General features: G+C 51.7%; 1 protein-coding gene across 1 annotated transcript in view; it reads right to left on the bottom strand.

Annotated features, from left to right (window-relative positions):
- SHISA9 (shisa family member 9) overlaps nt 1-6407 on the bottom strand; it is a 287505-nt gene extending 281098 nt beyond the window's left edge. The window contains exon 1 of the mRNA XM_035022300.1: nt 5830-6407. Coding sequence (XP_034878191.1) covers nt 5830-6392 — 563 coding nt within the window. The 5' untranslated portion in view covers nt 6393-6407. The remainder of the gene's footprint in view (nt 1-5829) is intronic.
- Between the last annotated feature and the right edge of the window lie 8287 nt (nt 6408-14694).

Below are 14694 nucleotides of genomic sequence, written 5' to 3'. Positions count from 1 at the left end.
ACTTTTCCATGGCCAACAGGATATGCATGCAAGGGCTTCTCTAACCTGGGGAGCTGGTCGAAGCCATAGGATAAGCACAGATGTGCAACAAGAGGGGGAAGCTGGAAAAAGAGAGAAAAGGCAAGAGAAGGAAGGACATTTATCACTTGATGCTATTTCTTTGCAAGGGACTCCAGCTCTTGCGAAGCATGTTTGAAAAACACACAGGACACTGGGCTACGTAATTTGCCACTTGGATTTCTGATTCTGTTTGAAGGTGGGCAAGATAATGACATGTGTTCCCTATTGGTTTCGAGTGTACAGAGCTTCAAACATGTGTTCCTGCCCCAAGGTCATATCTCATCAATGCCTTCTCCAAGAGGGCTGGCCCTGCCAGGGGCAGATGCAGAAAACATCCCTGGTCTTGATCTTACAGTGGCTCCTTGAACTGGCCCCACCACATGTGTTGCCATTTGCAAAGCATCAAGCACTTCTTTGTGATCTGAGACAACAGACGTCCTGCATGTGTCCGCTCAAAGGCAGTGCAGCCTAATGGTCAGGGACCTGTGCTCTGGCCTCGGACTGATTGGGTTTGAAGTCTGTCTCCTCCACTCCCCGGAGGGGGGCTTGTTCATCCTCATGGAAAGTAATCTGTGCCTCTTAAAAGGCAGACTGTCGTAAGGCTTGCCTCACTGGGGAAGGACCTAAAATTATGTGAGAAGTTACACACAAGCTTACCGCCGAAGGTGCTTCAACATCACCTAGGCCAAAACTTTGCAAGGCATTTCACGTGGTCATCCACGGGTCTTCTCTCCTATTCTGAACCTGCCCCCTCCTCCTGCTAAGTCTGGAGTTGGGAGACCTGACCAATGTCACACAGCTAAAAAGATGTAGCAGAGCAAGGGCTAGGTACTGAGTTCCAGACTACAGCATTTACCCCTTTGGCAGAAACGGGACAGAAAATTCTAATAATAAGAGTTAGAGTCACTGAGCAGTGACCGTAAAGAGGTCCTGTGCTAAGAGCTTCCCAAGCCCAGTCTCAGCGAAACCTCACACAAGCCTATGACACAAGGATCATTGTTATCTCGTCTTACAGACAAGAAGAATCTAAAACTCAGAGAGGTGAAGTCACTTTCCCAAGGTCACACAGCTATTAAGTGGCCAAGCTGGATTGAATCTCAGGCCATATGACTGGAGCCCCCGCTGCTAAGGTCGGCCTGACAGAGTTTCTAGGGACTGCAGGTAACAGCGCTAAGTGAACTGCATGGGGGTGGAGACCCAGGGGGAACCTGCAAGCTTCCTAAGAGGGAAGTCACCTCTCAAAGGCAACCAACAACTTCCATGGGAAAATGAAGGTCCATTGTTGTCGGACCTTCCAATTTCTCAAGAGAAGTCAGAAATCTGGATATCTGCATGAAAACGCCCGGCTTTTAAACATTGGCAATTGGTTCTAAGTTGGTTTTAAAACACGATATATAATAGGGACTAAAGAAATTTCACATCCAGATGCAGTGAGCCTTGACTGGATCCTAGTTTGAAACTCCCAAGCTGTGGAAGACATTTTTTGGCATGACTGGGAACATTTTAATATGATTGGATATCTGATGATATGATGGAATTTCCGTCCTTTATCTGGGGTGTGACACTGGAATTGTGTTGTGTGGGAGAATGTCCTTGTTCTCAGGAGATCCACGCTGAAGTATTTAAGGATGAAGTGTCATGTCTGCAACGGATTTTCAAAGGCTCCAGCCAAAAAACAAAGGAAAAAGGGAGGGAATGAAAGAGGAAGAAAGGGAGAGAGGAAATGAAAATATGGAGAGTACTATAAAGCAAATACGACAAAACACTAATGATTGTTCAGTCTAGATTAGTAGTTCTCAACGAGGGGTGATTCTACCCCCTTGATGACATGTGGCTATGGCTAAGGACTTTTTTTTTTTTTCACTGTCACAGCTGGGCTGTGGGGTGGGTACCACTGGCACCTAGTGGGTAGAGTCCAAGGATGCTGGCAAACACCCTTCACTGCACAGGACAGCCCCCCACCACCAAGAAAGGTGGCCCCAATTGTTGGTGGTGCTGGGGGTAAGAAACCTCAGAGATTATTCTGGAGTTCGTTCTTATTAGTCTTTCAAGGTTTTTTTTTGGTTTTGGTTTTGGTTTTTTTGGGTATGTTTAAAATGTTTCACAGTAAAAAAAAAAAAAAAAAGAAAGAGAAAAACTTAAAAATTAAGAATGCATCAATAGCAATACCAAAACATGTCTGTGCGGTTTGATAACCATAGCTGGCCACCATTTGCAGTCTGTTCTTCCTATAAATAGTGGCGGGATGTCATGTTGCTGTAGCTGGTGGTGAGTGTCTGGGAAGCTCTTAGAATAGCGTGGGCAAGACCCCCACAGCTCTGAGAATTACTGACTTTCTCCTGCTTCTAGTCCCAATCAGCCCAGAAGGAGGCAGGTCACATGCCCAGGGCTCTGAGCCCAAAAACTGACATCATCGAGGCCTCTCCTGGGATCACACGAGTGCACGGGGTCACAGGAGCATTTGGGGACATGGGGACAGCAAGGGGCTGTAAGTCTTTGAAGGGAGGCTGCGGTCAGATGAAATGAGAACAAGCCCCTCAGCTCCGTAACCCTCACAGCCCAAGACAAACTAATTAAGAGGCTGCAGCCAGCACATTAGTTCCATCTGGAAGCCACCTTCGACCCTCTCTGAGGCCAAGCTCAGGTGTACCGCCCCCACCCAACTCACCCTTCAGCCCCTCCAGCCAACAGCTAATGAGCTCGGGCTGTGGCTGGGACTCCAAATGATTCACTGCCTCAACAGGGCAAGATGCATCTGGAGGGTCCTTGGGGCAGTCCCCAGCACTACGAATGCACAGAGAGCCCTATATGTGCAGGCAACACAAAACAGAAAGCAAGTAAGAGAGTCGCACTGGATTAATTCCTCCACCCCCAACCCTGTTAAGATAGATAGTCCCAAACTCAAGAACAGTCTTTGTTAACGCTGAGGCCACTTTTTAGGAGCCATTCAGGGAGGCTGTTACACATGCGGATTTCTAGGGCTCATCCCGGACCTACATTGATTTGGAATCTCTCCGGACAGAACCATGAGAATGTGCATTTTGCGTTTTTAGGGAGCGCCCCCCACCCCGCAATGCTCACTGAAACCGAAAACACAGTTGAAACCAGGGGGCTAGGGATTTGCAGTTTCCTGTGTGACCTTGGGCCAGCCACCCAAACTGAGCCAGGATTTTCTCATCTATAAATGGGAATTAACAGCACCTGTCTCATAGTTGGGAGCACTAAAGAGGTTTACACACACATGCACTCACACGCGCACATACACACACCCTAGTACGGTGCCTGGCAAATGTTAGTTCCTTTTCCTTAATAGTGATTGGCCACACACTGGAAAGCCTAGAGAGCTTTACAAAAGTACACAGCCTGCACGCAGCCCCTAGAGATTCTGATCTAAATTGTCTAGGGTGGGGCCCCTTAGCAACAGGATTTTTTAAAAAAGCATTCCAGGGGATCTGAAATAGCAGTCAGGGTTGAAAACTATACCCTGGAAACTGCCAATAAAAATCAACTATTCTTGGGGGCACCTGGGTGGCTCTGACCGTTGAGCACCCAACTCGATCTCAGCTCAGGTCTGGATCTCAGGGTGGTGAGTTCAAGCCCCGGGATGGGCTCCACTTGGGGGGGGGGGTTCAAATGTTCTTTCTCTTCAAGAGAATGCACTTCCACTGCATTCTGGAATTCCCAAAAGGTGTACAGAGGAGAAGCTGTGTTGAGGCTCTTACCAGGGACTGGTGCCCCCAGATTCCACCCCAAGCAGCCCTTTCCAGGTACCTGCAGAAGGAAGTGGCTGCAAACCGCTAGGCTGGGCGATTCTTGTTCTCCTGACCGAGCTGCAAGGAGGCAGGACAGGAAGTTGAGTCCCTGCTGGGCCCTAGGTCTGCCGTGAAGTGCTGTCTCCACAGGAATACCCAGATCAAAGAGAGCCTGAAGCTAGCATCACCTTCTCCCACAGACGTCCAAAGAGAGCCGCCCCCCCCTTAGCTCGACTCCCACCTTCTCACCTCCCTACTCCCGGCCTCCCTACCCTCCCCCACCCCCCACCCAAACACCCAGGAGGGCTCCTTTAAACGCTGGTTTGCAAGGAAAAGGCTCAGTGGATATTTCGGCAGAGGAATTAACCCGAATCTGCAAGGCAGCCTGCCTATCCCTGGGTGACTCTCTCCCTACACCAAGGCGACACCCGCCGCCTGCCGCAGTCCTGCCTCGGCACTCCTCCCTCACCTGAACACAGACCCCGGGAAGCTACAGGGATTGGCGGGGGACTGCGGGGACGCGAAGCACCCGCGGCTGGGGCTGGAGACGGGGCATCTTGGGGTTACAGGAGGTGGGCGGGGCCAGCGTGTTACTCTTTTAGTTGATCAGGGTTTCTTGAATACCCTCGAAGCTTACTTTGTGCCCCAAGACCCCAACATCCATTCACGCCTCCCTGCTGACCCAAACCAAGAGGAACTTCTTCACCTCTTCCCCCAAATCCCTCCCCACTGGAAAAAAAAAAAAAGTCATCGGATACTCTGCGTATAAATAGAAAATAATTACTAGTGAGGTGGTAATGTTCCTTCGCCTATTTTTGGTGGGTCTCTTTGTTCAGATTTTTTAGGCAGGCGCACGGAGCGCGTGCATCCACACGCGCACACATGGGCCCCCGCCGGAGGTGTGGGGAGGGTGTGTGTCTGTGTGTAGGGGGTGGGACACATGGCGACCCCGTTGCCCACACTCGCAAAGAAGATCGAGCTTGCGCCCAACCCTCCAGCTATTGGAAGACTGCCTGTCGCTCCTCAACCCCGCCCGCCCAGACCTCACGCCAACCCTGGCCTCTGTCGGGTCTGGGGGCTGCGTCCCCGTGGCGGTGTCCTCCGCCTCCAAAGTTGTGCGAATCAATTTAGACACTTTTTTAAAAAGCAAAAGGCAAATAGCTCCATTAATCCCCAAATGCCTTCTCCCATCTGCTGCGACTTGCTCGCGCTGGGACTTGCATAATGAATAAGGCAACCGGGAAAGTTGACGAATCAGGGTGTTGGGGGGCGGCGGGGGAGTGGGGGTTGGTGAGCGGGGCTCCGGCCCTTAAAGTCCACGCCAACCCCGGCAAGGGGCTCAGCGCGCAGCTGAGGCCGCGGCCCCCAGCAAGGAGAGGTGGTGACCGGGGAAAGGGGCGAGGGTTTTGGGCAGGGGGAGGCAACCGACGTCCCAATTGCAGGGACCTGGCAGCTCAGGGAAAGCGAGGCGGCCGCTCCAGGCAAGGCTTTTGTTCTCGCCCTCCCCTCTCTTTCCACCTCCCTCGCCTCTTTTTCGCGAGCCGTACGAGTTGCAGGCGGCACACACTCCTTCCCTCCCTCCCTCCCTCCCTCACACACGCGCGCGCGGGCTCACACACGCCCCCCTTCCCTTTCGAGCTCGCCTGCTCTGTTTACCTAGAGGCTAGGATGTGGAATCCGAGCGAGGGACCCCTCCCCAAAACCCAAGACTTCGGGGCCACAGGCTCCCGGGCTGTGTGTCTCAGATCCGCTTCAATCCTAGGCGGGAGGGGGCGCCGAGAGGGTGAAGGGGGCAGAGACCCCCGACACACACACATACACACGCGCAAATCCACACCTGTGCGGAGCCCAGCGCCCCCTCTCCGCGCTCCCAGCCGAAGTTGGCTTTCCCGGGCGACCTCCCCCAGCGGAGACGCGGGGGGCTGGGGGGGGGGAGCGCCATTGCCCGGGGAAAGGTGGAGAGGGAAGAGCAGGGAGAGCGGCGCCCGGAGGGGAGGCGGAGGGGGAGGCAGCCCACCTGGACATGTGTTCCCTTTGGGGCCGGTGCGCTTTCTCCAGCCCCAGCTTGGTGAAGATGCCTACAAGCACCATGACGGCCACCACCCCGCAGATGATGTAAACGATCAGGTTGGTCTTGTCCTTGGTGGGGTCGTGCAGGGGGTCGTCCTTGCGCGCGGGGGGCTTGCCGGTGTTGAGCCACAGAGGAGTGTCGTAGTTGGTGCAGGTGCTCTGGTTCAGTCGCCGCTTCTTAAACGTGCAGCAGAACCGGAAGCCACAAGTCCCGCAGCAGAAGATGAAGTCGCCCGAGCTGCAGTTGAACGGCGGGTCCCACTGGCCCATGACATCGAAGTAGCCCCTGCAGAAGTCCGGCGTGGGCGCCCGGGTCGGCGGAGCGTCCGAGACCCCCGCGCCCTCGCCGGCCTCTCCGGAGGCGGCCCCGGAGCGGTTGCCCCCCGCCAGCACTACCACGCCGCCCAGCTGCGCCAGCTGCCCGTGCCCCGCTCGCTCCTGCGCCCGGCACACGCGGGCGCACAGCTCGGTGAGGAAGCAGCCGAGGAGCAGCCGGAGGACGCGGCGCATCGTGTCTCCCAGCCCGGGCTCGGCCGCTCGGCCGCCGCTGGAGCCGCTGCAGCCACCTCTCGAGGCGCGGCCGAAGCTGCCGAGGCTGCTGCCGGGGGCTGCGAGCCGCCGCGGGCCGCACATGCAGGGAGCGGCGCGGGGCGCTCGGTGGTCGGCGGCCACTGCGCTCGGCTCAGCCCGCTTTCGCCTCCAGCGCGCCGCGCGCCGAGGGGCCGGCCGGGGAGGAGCGCGCCTGGCCGGGCGGGGGGAGGATGAGCGGGGGCAAGCGCCGGGTGCAGGTCCGGCCGGCTATGGGGAGAGGCGGGGGCTGGCGAGCAGGGGAGAGTCGGTCTCTTCGCGCTTCCCCTCCGCCGGCGGCTCCGGACTAGCCGCCCCGCGCCCGATCCTTCTCACCTCTCCAGCTCGCCAAGTGCGCTGGAGAGCGAGGCAACACTTGTGGAATGAAGGGAGGGCAGGAGGGAAGGGGGAGGGGAGGAGGGCGGGCAGAGGAGGGGGGGTGGAACGGGCGCGAGCTCGAGAGGGGCGGGGGCGCGGAAGAGGTGACTCGGGCGGGCGGGAGCGAGTTGGGGGGCGTGCAGAGCTGAGCTAGGCTGACTGGCGGGCGGGGAGGAGGGAGCTTCTTCGGCAGCCGCCGGGGTGAAGGCACCGCTCGGGTTTCCCGGCAGGTGGAGGATCGCTGCGGGACCTCCCGCGCCCTCTCTGGGCGGGAGGCGCGGCTCAGACCTGTTCTGGGCGCAGAGGCGGCTCCGCCCGTGGCTTTTTCAGGCGTGCGTGCGCAGAAGCTGCGGCTCGAAAATGCCCTCCAGGGAAGGGGTGACTCGGAGGGGATAAGGACAGACTAAGTGGCTTCCACTCCAAAGCAGACGGGGGCACGGTCTGATTAAGCTCGCCCTTTCCAGGTGCACCGGACCACCTCGCCCTTCCCCCGACTGAGCCCTCCAGCCAGGCGCGCCTCCCGGATGGTTGAACTCCCTGGGAGGAGCCGAGGACCAAGGCTGAGCTGAGAAGGCGGGGTGGCAAGCCACTGGGGCCCGGGGTAGGCACCCCCGGGAGAGGGCCGTGGGACGAACTATAGTCAAAGAAGCGCAGGGGATAGGGAGGAGGCAGCAGACAAGGCCAAGGCAGTGGCACGTCCCACGTCCCGGAATGTCTTTCCTTGGGACTCTCCTAGGCCCCTGGACCTGCCACTTTCTGTCCCTCTACGACCTCAAAGCGTTCCCTGCGTTCCACAGGAGGGCACACCGCGGCGCCGCCTCTGTGCGCCCAGATCTGGTGCGGCGCAAGGCCTGGGCACCCAGCCTCAGCCACCCTCCCGCACCTGGAGCCCGCGCGTGGGTCTCCGGAGCCGGCTAGCCCCTGTGCTCACCGAACCCCCCCCCTCCCCCCAGACATCCTCACCTAGTGCTGCGGAGTCCAGCCTTGGGCCCTCAGCTTCCAGCCTCTGGTCGCCTGTCAGCAGTTTCCAAATCGGCCTTCTCCAACTCAGCCGATTCCAGTCATCCGTCGGCCCTCTCCCATTTCTCCCACTTCTTCTTTCCTCTGCTTGAATTTGACTCCAGTAGCCCCCAAAACGGGATGTGCACCAAAGCTGCTACACCGAATTTAGATCTCCACACGCCCCTGCGTTTTGTTTTTAATTGCATTAACTAAGTATACACTTTGCAGTCGGCTAGGCGATTTGCAGGGAAATGATGTCTCCACCACAATCCCCTCCATAATAGGGCTGCAGTCGGGGGCTTCTCTGGGAGTTTTCAAAGCGCCAAAAAGTTGGGCCACAAATAAAATGACATCCTGGGTCCCCTTAATTGAAAAAGCATGGAGCGTGGGTGTTGGACTCTACTGCAAGTTTTCTCAGAATGAGAGGGACTTTAGCTAATTGTGCTTTCTCTCTGATGAATGTCACCTGTCTGCCCAAAGACTAGCCAAGAATGACCCTGTTCCAGCAAAAACACCAGGCCAACACTGATGGAGCATATCCAGGAGTATACCAGCCCTAGAAGATTCGTTGAATTGCAGGCTGTATTTTGTCCCAAACCCATCTGGACAAGGTATGAAATTGTTTAGTCTAAATTCATCAGCTCCATCATAATGGGATCCCCAAAATAGGATAGTGTGGCGCGTCTGTCGACCCACACCCACCACCACTGTGTGAGTCTCTACAAACACAAGCATTGGTGTGTGAGAGCTAATGATAGTTGACATTTATTCAGTGCTTGCAACATGCCCACTAAGCTTGTCTTTTCTCAAATCACCTCCTCACAGATGCTTAGAGCAGTGCCTAGCATCTAGCAGACAATCTGGGAATATTTGCTAAAACATTTGAGGGACTGATCTCATTTAACTCTATCTGCTAGATAATATAACTAGGCCCACACAACAGAGGAAGAGACTGAGGCCCAAAGCAATTAAACCAGTTTCCCATAGTAGCACAGGGAAGAAGTGCCTCCGTTGGCTTTTGACCCAAGAAATTTGACTCCTGGGCCTGTGTTCTAACCACTGCAGGTAATGCCTTCCTAAAATAGGCCTCTGGACTCCCTATCCACCTGATGTTATAATATATGTTTGGTTTCTGTCTGTCTCCCCACATTGAAATGGTAAACTCCAGGGCAGAAAGGGGCCTTGACTCCTGCAGTGTCCCAGCACCTACAGCAGTGCTGGATGTGAGAAGCACTCAAAAAATATTTACAGTTTGCTTTGATTAACTTGTTAAGATCTTCAATGCAAGACCCTTGGTGTTAACCCGAGAGGAAAGGGACAGACAATGGAGTTTCTGCTGTGGGGACCTTGCAGAGGGGTTGGAATATTTCTATGCACTAAATTAGAATCCAGGAGGGCTGCTCCAGCAGGCTTGCCAAGGTCCAGGAAGCTGAGGCTCAGAGAGGTTAAGGGCTTTCTCCAAGGTCAAGTGGCCAGCAAATGGGAAAGCCAGGGCTAGATGCAGACTGCCAGACTTCTAATCTTTGGTTTCCTGCCTTCCCACCCCACTGCACCCCACTGAGGTACCGCCCAGCCAGCATCAGGGCTGGGAGCTTAGGGCAACAACCTGATAGAAGAGTAGGTCACAGACACCTTCCCCCAAGAGCTGGGGGTTTTCAGACACTTCTAAATTTAATTTGAAAAAAGAAAAAAAAATCTTAGCGAAAAGAGACAAAATCTAGACAGAAAAATCCATTTTAGAATCTGCCTCCAATCTCCGTAAAGTATTGCCTGTCACCAGGACATTTGAGTCCAGTCCTCAGAGGAGACTCACTCTGGCCGCAGTTCCCAGCTTTAATTAACAGAGACTGCCCCCTGTTTGTGACAAGGAGAGTGCACGGATCCTGCTTGGGAAAGAAGCCGACCTGATCTTACCCCTCATGGCTTATTTGGCAGATCCCAAACCTTAAGCCTGCTATTGCCCCGCCACCGCCCCCTGCCCTGAGTTTCACCCAAACCAAATTCCCTTGCTGCACCTGCCTGCCAAGGCTGCCGCTGCGCCTCTGGAATATTGTCCACACCTGTTTCCCAAGCCTTTGAAAAACATAAGAAAGAAGAACCGTCTAGGTTCATTTTACTCTTTAAAGGAAGAAAGTCCCTTTTTTTTTTAAGATTTTATTTATTTGAGAGAGAGAGAGAGCATGGGGGAGGGGGAGAGGGAGAAGCAGATTCCCCACTGAGCAGGGAGCCCAAGGTCATGACCTGAGCAGAAGGCAGACGCTTAACCAGGACCCCAAGATCATGACCTGAGCTGAAGGCAGATGCTTAACCGACTGAGCCACCCAGGCGCCCCGGAAGAAAGTCCCTTTCCTCTGGGTATGTCAACTCAATCAATAGAGTCACTACCTGCTAATAGATGTGTGGTTATTGAGAACATGCCCCCATTCAGAACACGTGATTGAGAAAGTATTTCATTCAGGGCTCCTGAGTGGGGGAGGGGGTTTTATAAAGTTCCTAATTGAAACACCTGGCAAGTTCATGGAAGATGAAAAATCATCAAATACCACCCCCCACCACTAGCCAAATGAATTCATGCAAATGTGTTGAAATTAAAATGCAGCTCTTAATGAAAATACTTTCTATGAAAGAGATGATGACATTATTATTTACAACACAGGCACTTTTAATATCTAAAGAAGAATCTCGTTTGCTCTAGGCTTAATTATGTCAGATGGCAGAATGGCTTGCAACAAGACCAAAATCCTACTCCCCAACAATTAGGGGAGGGAACAACATTACAAAGAATGTTTACTTACCAGGACTTGCAACCAGGGTCCATCAGCAAGTCAGCAAATTAGATTATGTGTGCCTTGGCCCTCACTGGAGGGAGTTGTTTGTTAATAAGTCCTCACCAGATAGCTTTTAGGGTTTCAAAAAGGTTTCTTAGCAACTGTTAGCCTTGAGGAAGAAAAAAAAAGAGAGATGGCACAGAAGCTTTTGGTTTGAAACCTAAGGAGCTACCTGGGTGAAAATCAAAACTGGACCCCCCCCCCCCGCCCCAGACCAAGGCCAAGGAGAGACCAAAGAAAAGAGGCAGACCTCTCCAGAAGGGTAAGTAGGAGGGGTGATAAGCAAAGGAACTTACAAGGCTTATCCTGGGCCCCCCACGACAAGGGGATCTCTGCGCCTGCCTGCCAGAATCTTACAAGTTTATATTATATAGAGGCTTCAATGGGGGTCAGTAGTGTATGGTCCAGATGGTCCTAACAGCAACTTTGCTCTCTCAAGGCCGCATCCTTGAAATAGACTCCTAGTGCCAGAACAGTGGGTGGAATATACATCTGAGGACAGCGGAGGGGGGAGGAGCCTCTGCCCACGTGCTGCCCCCGGGGTCAGCCGGAGGTCATGTCCCCTCAATGACTTCCTCCAACAGAAGCCAAAATGGGGCTAGCCCCTTGCCATGCTCAAGCAACACACTGATTTGATATATTTTATTCTCTTATTCTGAGAAGATAAAGGATCCCTTATGGAAGAAGTCAAGTGGGTCTGAAGTATGATTTCCCCAGACTGCAAGAGGTATGTGAGATGACTTTTGGTTTTACCCCCAAAGATTTTTTTTTAATAGTTTTATATTTATTTCAATGTGTAGCAGAAAAAAAATAATGGCACATCAAACACGTGGCTACACGAGCATAAATATTTAAGGTGTACATCAATTTAAAGTCAATGTAAGAAAAATAATAAATACGTTATAGTATTTATTAATGAAATATAAAGAAAATGTGAAGTGCCTGGTGTTTAGGAGACATGGGTTTTGGTATCAGGACAGGGCTTCTCAGCTTCAGCGCTACTGACATTTTAGGGTGGATCCTTCTGTGTGGTGGGGGGCTGTCCTGTGTATTGCAGGAGGCTTAGCAGGATCCCCGGGCTCTACCCACTAGATGCCAGTAGCAACTCCCCATTGTGACAACCAAAAACTCTTGACAAGCAGACATTGCAAAATCGACTGAGAACCAGTGCTTCTTGCCTATGTTTAAATCCTGCTTCTTTCTCATCTGAGGTCTAGGACCTCCAATGAGACGTCACTTCTCTAAGCCTCAGTTTTCCCGTCTATAAGATGGGGATAAGAATGGTGTCTTTTCCCAGGAATATTACAGACACTCTGTATCTGGTGCAGAGTGCCTAGCACAATGAATGGAACCTTGGCAAGGCTTAGTAAAATGTCATTCTTATTGCAGGAAGCTTGAGGGGGCCTACAGGGTGCCCTGAGTGTTGGGGAGACAGATGGCTAAGACAAAATCCTTGCCCTCGAGGACCTCCAAATCTCCAGGGCAAGTTAGAATATGCCTACTGTGCAGTCTTACAGGATCCCATGCTCAAGAGGGCCCCAGGCTTCGTCCACTGCTCTGCAGTTGCCTTGAAATTCTACACGATTTCTAAACATGGGGACCCATCCGTTATGTAGCCAGTCCTCTCTATAGGGGATGCAGCTCGGGCAGAAAAAGAGGTCAAGCTTATGGGGACTTAGAGGGGGATGTTTAGCTCCAACTTCCAGCAGTCCTAAGTTAAATGTGTACAAGCATTCTCGGCAACAGAGCAGAAAGAATTTTGGTATACCCTCTTTAAAAGTAGTCTTCATATGTCAGTCCAAAGCACAATACTGAAGGTGTCAGTAGTAAAGTTTTCACTGGTCCATAGAAAATTGAGAAAAATTATGGTTGATAAAATAGGCACTCAATAAGCACCTCTTTTAATGGTTGTAGACTATTTGTATAACAATTCACTTTCTGAAGTTATGTTAGTCTTATATTTATCATCCTCTGTGTGTGTGTGTTTGTGTGTGTGTGTGTAGTATTTTTAAAATACTTTTTACCAGGGAAAAACTGATAAACTTATCCTCCCCAATTTTTGGTCATTTTACTATAGATGAAATCCCAGCGTCTGGAATGACTAATTTAAGAACCTCGCTTTAGTTCACAAGTAAAGTGGCAGTTTGAAGCAGTTATATGAATAATTTAAGTCCCTCCAACTGTACTGGGAAATGAAAACAGGTTTTAGGGTCATGCATTTTCCAGCTAGCTACCTTGGTTAAAATTACAAGGTGTCTCCCCAGGAATCAGCTAAGGCTAGATGGAAATCACACAGCTCCCCAGACCCATGTCTCTGTGCTCCCACCAATGCCTACAAATAAAGATTGTATCAGTTAGTTTTTTGCCATGTAACAAATCATCCTAAAACTTACTGGCTTAAAATAACAACTCTTTTATTTAACTAACAGTTCTGTAGATTGGCAACTTAAGTTGGTATCAACTGGATGGTTCCTCTGGTCTTAGTTGGACTCACTCATGAATTTGCTGCTAACTGCCAGGTCACCAGCATGCTGGTTGGTCTGGGACAGCCTTCAGTTGGGACAGGTCCTCTTTGCTCCATGAGATTTTTCATAAGCCATCAGGCTGGCTTTTTCACGTGGTGCCTTGGCAGGGGTCCCAAATCACTAAAATAAAGCATGCAAGACTTATTGAGACCCAGGGTCAGAACATTCTCTTGGCAAAAAGCAAAGCCATAAAGCCAGATCATATTCAAGTAGGAGGGAAATAGACTTCTCTTAATTGGAAGAGTGGCAAAGTTGCATTGAAAAGAGACATGCATATAGGGATGTGGGACTAACTAGCCATATCAATGGTCTTAGTCCATTTGGGCTGCTCTAACAAAACACCATCCACTGGGTGGTTTGTGAATAGTAGAAATTTATTTCTCACAGTTCTGGAAGCTGGCAGGTTTAAGATCAAGACACAAGTATGGTCAGGGCACCTGGGTGGCTCATTCGGTTGATTTTATTTCAGCTCAGGTCATGCTCTCAGGGTCATGAAATCAAGCCCCACATCGGGCTCCATGATGGACATGGAGCCTGCTTAAGATTCTCTCTCTCCCTCTCCTTCTCCCTCTGCCCCTCCCGTCCATGCTCTCATGCTCGCTCTCTCTCTCTAAAAAAATAAAGAAAAGACACAAGCATGGTCACATTCTGGTGACAGCCCTCGTCCTGGTTCAAAGTCAGCACTTGTTCGCTGTGTCCTCACATGGTCGAAGGGGTGATGGACCTCTGTGGAGTCTCTTTTATAAGAAGAGTGATTCCAGGGCGCCTGGGTGGCTCAGTTGGTTAAGCGACTGCCTTCGGCTCAGGTCATGATCCTGGAGTCCCGGGATCGAGTCCCACATCAGGCTCCCTGCTCGGCAGGGAATCTGCTTCTCCCTCTGACCCTCCCCCCCCTCATGCTCTCTCTCCCTCATTCTCTCTCTCTCAAATAAATAAATAAAATCTTTAAAAAAAAAAAAAAAAAAAAGAAGAGTGATTCCATTTACGCAAATTCTACCCTCATGACCTAACCACTTCTCAGAGGCCCCACCTCCTAATTCTGTACACTGGGCATTAGGATTTCTGCCACTTAGCAAGACTTTATGGAATGTTCACTTGGTGCCAAGCACTGTGCTGGTGGCGGGGGATACAATAGGAAATCGGATAGAGCCTATAGTTTGGTAAAGGAAAGAAGCATAAAAAGACAAATTTATTAGTCAGGGTAGGGTATCTGCTATACTATGTAACCACAAAATCTCTGTGGCTTCACACAGTACATGGTGACTTAGGAATCCAAGTCCCTCCCATCTTGCAGCTCCGCCATCGTGAAATCATTGACTTTTAGCCATGTGGAGGCCACATGGAGGCCACATGGAGCCATAAAAGAAAGAGCAGAAGGATGGCGTGAGGCAATTTACGGCCATGTCTGGAAGTGGCATACATCATTCCCACCGTGTTCCATTAGCCGAACTCGGTCACATGGTCCCAACTTAAACACAAAGAAGTCTGGGAAATGTAGCAACTTAAACACAA

Source organism: Mirounga leonina, unplaced genomic scaffold, assembly GCF_011800145.1.
Source record: "Mirounga leonina isolate KUSES-001 unplaced genomic scaffold, KU_Mleo_1.0 Mir_175, whole genome shotgun sequence".
Taxonomy (NCBI): domain Eukaryota; kingdom Metazoa; phylum Chordata; class Mammalia; order Carnivora; family Phocidae; genus Mirounga; species Mirounga leonina.
The sequence above is the reverse complement of the archived record's forward strand: the minus strand, read 5'-3'. Positions and strand labels throughout refer to the sequence as shown.